General features: G+C 57.4%; 1 protein-coding gene across 1 annotated transcript; it reads right to left on the bottom strand.

Moving 5' to 3' along the window:
* Positions 1-338: 338 nt before the first annotated feature.
* On the bottom strand, positions 339-6487 carry YJU2 (YJU2 splicing factor homolog). Its single transcript, XM_005241704.4, has 8 exons — positions 6410-6487; positions 5834-5934; positions 5370-5514; positions 4874-5008; positions 4343-4524; positions 3681-3801; positions 2508-2673; positions 339-1382 (listed from the first exon to the last, which is right to left on the bottom strand). Exons 1-8 carry the CDS (start codon positions 6431-6433, stop codon positions 1297-1299), a joined length of 960 nt encoding a protein of 319 aa, XP_005241761.1. The 5' UTR covers positions 6434-6487; the 3' UTR covers positions 339-1296.
* Between the last annotated feature and the right edge of the window lie 1356 nt (positions 6488-7843).

Raw genomic sequence — 7843 nt, forward strand, 5'->3', positions numbered from 1 at the left:
ATTGGGATGGGGTGGGCGGGGGGCGGGGGGGGGGGGCTGGGTTTTCTCCCCGGCTCTCAGAAACGCTCCACAAGGCCCTGGCCCTGCAGCCCATGCCAGAGCGCTTTTTGTGAGCGGGTTAATTAGCAAGAAGCTGCTCGTTAATTAGATGTGGGTGCCTTAAGGAGGAAGTTAATGGACATGGGTGCGGAGACTGAGCCCTGGTTGGGGCAGGAGGGTGCGCGAGGGTGGATAAACCCGTATGATGGGGTGGGGGGTCCTTGGGGCTGCCCCTGCCAGAGGCGTGCGGGCAGGACCCACCGCCCGTGTACAAATTACTGCTCTGGAAGACGAAGAAGTGGCTCTGACACATCTGATTTATTACCGGGTTGTGGCTGCCAGTGAGCAGAGTAAACCCAATTGCTCTCTGACCGGCGTGGGGGTGTTGTCACCAAGCTGCTGGGGACAGCTGGGGCACGGGAGGACTTGGGCAGGGGAAGGGGGCTGGTGGCAGCCCAGCCAGGACAGCCCTGGCCCCACGGTGCATGGCCAGACGAGTCCCCTGGGTCTGTGCTGTGGGAAATGTCACTTCTACCAGCAAACACTGGGGGACTCAGGCTCACCCCACAAAGGTGGGATCTGAGCCCTTGGTGGGGGGTCAGGAGCTGCCCTGGGCTAGAGCAGTGGTGGTGGCGAGTCCTCCCACAGCAGAAGGGTGCTGAGCTCCTGCCTTACTGCTGCTCGGACAAGGGGCTGGAGCGAAGGAAGGCCCTGAGGTCCCTTTACCACCATGGGGGAGGTCAGTGTGTCACAAACCAGGGCCCGATCAGCACGGAGGTGAGGGCAGTGGGCGCCACCAGAATGGAGAAATGACGCAGTCCTGGCTGGCCCCAGCAGTTCTGAACACGTTGTGGGTGCAGAGCTGGGACACATCCTGCTCCCAGGGCTGGCCAAGAGCTACGTCTGGGCATGACCAGCCTGGGACAGCGTCAGCACTCTCCACTGGCTGCGCGGCAGCAGCCAGACCCTCCTGGGAGGAAGGGGTCTTCTCCACCAGCCCATCAGGGCTCTGTCCACCAGCAGTGTCAGCCAGTGAGGGTGGCTGGGGCCTTGTCCCTGTTGGAGGATGGACGCGCATGCCGGGCCAAGGCAGGTGAAGGCGCTGGGACTCCAGATGGTCTGGAAACCCCGCTGGGCCTGCCGGCTGCGATGCCAGCTCTGCATGGGGCTCAGGAGCAGCTGCTGTCAGCTGGGAGCAGGGCACAGCCTGCAGTCCCTGCTCCTGCAGTCCCTGCTCCACGCTGGCTTGGGGGCTCGTCAGTCGCTCGGGCTGTCCTCGCTGTCCGAATACGTCCCCAACAAGCCGAGGGAGGACGTGGTGCCCGTTGCTGTGGGAAACGAGCCTGGAAGCCGAGCAAGAGAACAGACACCATCAGGTAGGGCCCTCCCCATGGCCCCCCAACCCCGCCGGCTCGGCACAACCAGCCACGCGGAAACACAAGCCTGCATCGCTGCTCTGGCTGCTTGCGGCTGGAAACGAGGTGCCGGGAGCCAGAGTCCGAGCTGTGCCTCGTTCCCCCAGCCTGAATCTCCATGAGGACAGCAAGGTTAAATCGGGTGGACAAGGAGACCCCGCACCCCCTCGGCTGGAGCCTCCTGCTTCCGCCTTGCGGCAATGATGGGAAGCAGCAAGGCTGGCCCAAGGTCTGCAAAACCCTGTTCTCCCTCCGCAACCCCCGGGGAGATCTCAGCTGCTGGAAAGGAAGAGGAGCTGGCTCTCAGCTCTGACCACACCAGCTGTGAGTGCGAGGCAGCGTCACAGGCAGAGCACCTCGAGTCCTCGAAAAACGGGCAGCTCCTCCAGCATAATCTGGCTAAACAGACCCTGCCAGCAGCCACGAGCAGGTGGCTGGGGGAAGAATATAAAAAAATGGGGTAACTACAAGAGCTGTCCTTCCCCAGGGATCCCTTGAGGGCAGAGGGACTTACTATGCCAAAGGCTTAGGGGCCAGTCAGCCCAGAACTAATCAATTCATCACCTCCCTTCCCAAATCCACGGATGCTTTGACTTCCTGGGGCTGTGAATGCTGAGGTGCTGGAAAGCCTTTCTGCTTGTTTTCACCACTTCTTTAAAGCTGACAAACTCCAACAGTTTGGCAGGTTTTATAATCAAGCCCCAACCAAAGCCATTTTCTTGCTTTCATGTTCATATCTCACTGTTGTGACAGTTCTCAGCATTATAACTGCACACCGAGTCGCTGTTTTGAAGCTCCTGACCCTGACAGTCTGTCTCCATGGCCTTGGCTTACCGCCAATGGCCAGGAAGGAACCCCTCCTCCACCTGGACATCTCCTGGAAACAGGGACAACCCTCTGTTCTTACACCATCACGGCCCCATCTGCCTCACAACAAGGACTTGAGCTAAGAGCATTCAGGCTCTGAAGACAGTGCTAAAAGCCACTTGGGTGCTGCCAGGTCCCTCCCTGACCGCCCAGCTCAGGCCACCCCATTCCCACGTGGGCAGTTACCAGTGGTGGCCGTGGTGCCTCGGTTCTCTGTCCCATTAGCCAGGGCAGGACCTGGCTTCTGCTTCCTCACTGTCACCAGCCCGGCCAGCTGGGGCTTGGTGTTCAATTTGCCCACACTCCGCTCCCAGCTCTCAGTCTTCAGCTTCTTACTCTGGGGCTGAGGGTCCTGCAGAGCAGAGCAGGGGCATTAGGGTGCTCTGGCCTCAGAGGGGAGGCAGAGGGATGGGGGAGAAGGACCAGTGGTGAAAACAGCAGCACAAAGAGCAAAAGGCATGAGGATAGCTGCTCAGAGCAGCAGCGAGTATTCTCCACCCCCCCCCCCCCCCCCCGCCCCGCACGGCAGCGACTGGCACAAGCTAAACAAACAACAGGGATATAGATCTAAATGGCTGCAGAACAGCCCTTGGAGACAAATGTCCCGATGCCTGTGACAGTTAAATCCAGCCTTGTGTAGCTGTGGGATGGCCCTGGGATGCTGAGGAGCCAGATGCATGCCACAGGGCTGCACAACCTCTGCCAGACAGGACTGCGTGCCTGCAGGTGGTCTGGCCACAGAATCAAACTCCCCCAGGCACAAGGATTAGTGCCGGGCCAGGGAACATCGCTCAGATTAACCCCAGCTCGGTTTAGAGACACAGCAGCTTTGATTCATCCAGCCGGACAGAGGTCCCTACAGACACGGATCGACATTGGAGAGCAGCAGTGCAGGGGCCTGTCTGTGGGGATAATCCCTCCCTCGCAAGCCAGGCACTGAAAGCTCTTTTGTTCTGCATGTCTCCAACACGGACAAAACAGAACCAAAGGAAAGGCTGTCCCAGGCAGTTGTTTCACTGCTGTAATTTTCAGGGCACTGAAAACGTGCCTGAAGCACGACCAAGGCAAAGGCGAGCCCATCCTTTTTGAGCTGAAAGGGAAGCCACATCCTGAACAAGGACAGGGGCAGCTCCCACCCAGCCTTTGTCAGCAAACGTTGTCTAAAATCACCAACTGATCCCTGTCTCCTTTCAGCCCAGTGCACAGGGACACAGGCTTTCCAAGCTGCTCATGCGTGACAGGCATTAGGGCTTCATCGGAGCACAGAGCAGGGACAAAGCAGGCACCATGCAGCCCAGGACAGCTGATTTGGTCTGGGGAAAAGGTGCTGTGGGTGGAAGAGCCTCTGCCCCCACTCACCTCCTGCAAGATATCTGTAGGTTTCATTTTGGCCACAGGCTTCGCTCGCGATTTCGTGGGCTCTTCATCAGAGTCGGAGTCTACCAGTAGCCGCCGGTTCTGGGCCTGCTCCAGCATAGCTCTGCAAGGAGAGAGGCCACACACAGAGGGTTAGAGCTGGCTCCGTTCCACTGCTGTGCCGAGTGGTGCCGGCTGTGCACCGTGCCCATGCTGTCTGCTGTAAGGGGAGCTGGAATTCAGCAGCAGTGCAATGGGATCCACCTTCTCAGGTGTTTTTTGAGAAGTCATGTTCAAGCAGTGCCCAAAAGTTGATAGCACTGAGACTTGCTGCCTCAGCAAGGTGCAGAAACCCTCTCTCTACATGAGGACATTTCTCAGGGTCAGTCAGGCCCCTGCAGCAGCCCAGATCTCCCCACCAGATGAGCCAGTGACAGCAAACCAGTACCTCCCTAAACATGTGGCCACAACAAACTGCCCCAGATCTCCCCACAGCCTGCTCAGGACTACATCCCACCCACGCAACTCCTGTGAACTCAGGCCCCTCAGGCTGGGCCCTCTCTTGGGTGCTCTCAGGGTGCTAAGGAAAGGGTGAGACACAGCCCTGCCTAGCCAGGGCCAGCATGGCTGATTTCATATGCCTGTGAACACTCCAGCCCACTCACTTCATCTCTTGCTCATCCTCCTCTTGCTCCTTGCGCTTCTGCTCCTCCTCAAACTCCTTGTACTGCTTCAGCATGGCCTCAAAGTCCACATTTGCCTGGCGCTGGTTGAGTTCTTTCAGCTCCTGCAGGTTCTCTAGAACCTCCATCTCCAGCTTGGAGTCCTTGGTTCGATTCTCCAGGACCTGGGTGACCAGAGGTAAGTCAAGGCAGGCACAGATAGCAGAGCCTGCCAGCAATCTCCAGCACAACCTCTCCCCCCATCACAGGGCTGGAAGCAGTAAGAGGATCATCATCCCCCTCACTCTGGGGTCTTAGGACAGGAAAAACTGGGGCAAGATGCAGTCTGTCACAAGTTCCAACAAAGCAGGAAACTCCTGAGAGCAAAGTGCTGCCTCCTGCCTGTCCAGCGCACAGCAGTACTTTGGGAGCCTGTAGAACTAAACCAACAGCTACGAAGTCACCTGCTTTGCTGGGGAAAAGCAGTCAGGGCAGGAGAGAGGTTTGCCTTCTGCAGAGGTCACATTCTCATACCTTCATGGGATTGTTGAGCTCCTCCTCTTCCCTCTCCTTCTGCATTCTTTTCTCCTCTTCCTCCAAGAGCTTCTCAGCTTGGAAGTTGCGAGTGGCACCATGCTCCATGGTGTAGTCTGTGTTCTCAGGGTCTGTCTAAGGAAGAAATGAGACAGCAAAGTCATTGTACTGGGGCAATTCTGCTCCAGCCGTCCTGCGGCCACTTACAGAGCCACAAGCAAATGTTTCCCAATTTCATTTACATCATAGGGCAGACAATCACTCATGGCCTTCTGTTCTGCTCCAGCTGATGTGCTGCTGCAGCCCACCCACGGATGGGCGAGACACTTCAGAACTACAAACTGCCATGATAAGGGAAGGTACATCAAAAATCACATGCTTAGACTCAAGTCTTTTCTGGGACACCCTTTCCCCAGGGGGGCAGCACCCAGTAATGTCCACAGGCTGTACAACATCCCTAAAAAGCAAGAGTGCAGAAAATACAGAACGTATTCACCTTGAAAGTGATCTCTGCCAGGCAACGCGTGCACTTGATGTAGAAGCGGAAGATGGGAAGCCCCAGGTACACCTCATTCTGAACAGTCTCCTTACGGGCATTAAACTTCTTCCCTTTGTAGATGTATTCGCCACATGTCTTGCACCTACAAAAGAAAAAAGACAAGTCTGTAACGCATCAAAAGAAAAGAACAAACAGACCAATAAAAGTCCAAGTGAATTTTGGGCTGTGTGAGCCCAGGTTCTGAGCAATGGTTCTTTCCTTCTTTGGAGATTCAGTACCTACTCTTCAAACAAACCCAAAATCACCCGCAGCATCACCTCCCCCTCCCTCACCCTTTTTCTTCTGGTCTGTGTGACCTCTAATGGCTGCCGGCAGCAGCTCCCCTGCAGCATATGGAGGCAAAACAATTCATAAGTGAAGTCTTCTACAGCTGCTTCCTTCTGACTGGTACAGACTCTTACCGCATGTTGAAAGGGGCCATGAGCCGCACCACATACTGTCGGTCCTTTGGGAGTTTGAGCTTTGGGATCTTAGCAGGATCGAAGTCCGGCGGGTAGTATTTCTACAGAGACAGAGCAGAGACGTGTGCGTGCTGGGCACAGAGCCACCCAGAAGAGCGTGAACTGTGGCAGGCAGGCTCCCAGCTGCTGTACCAGCCTAAGGCACCAGCTCCACACAGCAGGAGCTAGCGTGGCAGGGTGCGGTGGATGGGGTGTTTGGCACTTGAGACCACGCCACAGCCAGGCACTGTGGGCGTCTGTCTGTCCTCAGCCCCAGGCCCCCCAACCCTTACATGATTTTAGGGCCTGCTCCATGCACTGCCAGGAGCCCCAGGCTGGGAATCCCCACCTCAACCGCCTCCCTCTCAGCCTGAGAGTCCTCTCAGGAACCCCCCCCTCGGCCTCAGGGACCCCCAACCGAGCAGGGACTCCCCGTCACCCCGCGCCTCAGGACCAAGCCCAGCGATCAGGGAACCCGCCCAGGGGCCAGTCCGGCCTGGGGACCCCCCCAGCCAGCGAAATACCCCCCTAACTCACGTTCAACACTTTCCGCTCCGACATGGCTGCAGCCTCCCCCAACCACCGGTGCAACCCAGCAGCTGCCCCCCTCACCGCTCGCCACTTCCGGGAGATAGCCCCACCTCCCTCCGCCGCTCATTGGTGCAACGAGCCACAAGCGGGCCGTTCCTCGTCTGCTACTGGCTGCGTCCGCTGCCTGTCAACGGGCCCCGCTCCCGCTGCTGCGCCATGGACAAGAGCCCGCCGGAGCGCCGCGGCCCGCTCTGGGGTTCCGCCGGTGCTGCCCGGCCCGGCCGCTGCGAGGGTCTGGGGAGCGACCACGGCCCTGGCTGGAGCCGGGAGACCTGGGGCAACGCGGGAGCTGCGAGCTGTGGGCAGCCGGAGCGCGGCTGCTGGGCAGGCCCCACACCCAGGGTTCACCATGTGGGGCACGGGCTAAAAAAAGTCGGGTTTATGTTCAAAATATTCCCCCAGCTGCAGTATTTGGCCTCTGTGAGGCACTTTGTGATCAGTCTCTGCGGTGGGAAGAAATTAAATTAATTGTCCCTAATGCAGGTAGATGAGTAATTTGGTGCTGTGGAAGGTTCAGTGGGAGCTTGCCGGCGTGTGCGGCGGTGCTGCCTGGCGAGGGAAACTCCTGTGCTGCCCTTCAGTTTGCCTGCTCGTGTGCGCTTTGCTGTTTCTTGCTTAAAACCGAGGATTCAAAGTCCTTCACTTACTGTTTATTGTTTGGAGTTTGATGGTTTCTTACTTAGAAGTTATAGTTTATTACTGTATTTTCTAAAAAATGAGCCACGAGCTATGAAAATTTCCTGAAGGCCTTTGTTTGGGAAGAAGTACAGACAGGTGAAATTGGGGTTTTTCCTTTCAAATACCACTGCTGAATCCTATCCCTGAAGGAAAAAGCAGGGGGAAGTCTGACAGCTCCTTAGTTTCTTGCTGCATCACCGGCAGGAGGAGGAGCTGACCCTCAGTCCATCCCTGCCATGCTGGTGGATGTCAGTAAGGGCTTCTCAGGTGACAGGCTCCTCAGGTGACAATGGGTGTAGGTGGCACTGAGCCGGGTGACAGACTCACTCCTGGATGCTGTGTGTATGCATTAATTAATAAACAGTTGGTTTATTCATTCAACTTGTGTCCTGCTACCTTTGCACTCAGTAAGAAGTGCCTCAATGGGGTGGCCTGGGGAGGGGGTTACCCACTATTGGGGCTCCTGGGGCACCCTAAGGCCCCTTGGTCTGCCGGGACAGCCTGGTGGCTGCTGGGGGGGGAGGTCCTAACCACAGCCAGGGCCCCCCTGCGCCTCCTGGATGTGGGGATGATGGCAGAGCAGGTCTGGGTGGGAAGAACAGCCTCTCCCAGGTGACCCCCTCAGTGTCATGGCTGGCCAGGAGACGCAGGTGGCCGGTCAGCCATTTTGCCCCAGAGGGCACACCTGGAGCAGCAGTGCTG

The sequence above is a fragment of the Falco peregrinus genome, chromosome 5, assembly GCF_023634155.1.
Source record: "Falco peregrinus isolate bFalPer1 chromosome 5, bFalPer1.pri, whole genome shotgun sequence".
Lineage (NCBI taxonomy): Eukaryota > Metazoa > Chordata > Aves > Falconiformes > Falconidae > Falco > Falco peregrinus.

Bases quoted from the DNA above. Each gene is read 5' to 3' on its own strand.
- YJU2 (XM_005241704.4), bottom strand. From the start codon at position 6,433: ATGTCGGAGCGGAAAGTGTTGAAC. The intron at 5,935-6,409 runs GTGAGTTAGGGG...CTGTCTCTGTAG, and splicing joins CGGAGCGGAAAGTGTTGAAC to AAATACTACCCGCCGGACTT. The intron at 3,802-4,342 runs GTGAGTGGGCTG...CTCTCCTTGCAG, and splicing joins GAGGATGAGCAAGAGATGAA to AGCTATGCTGGAGCAGGCCC.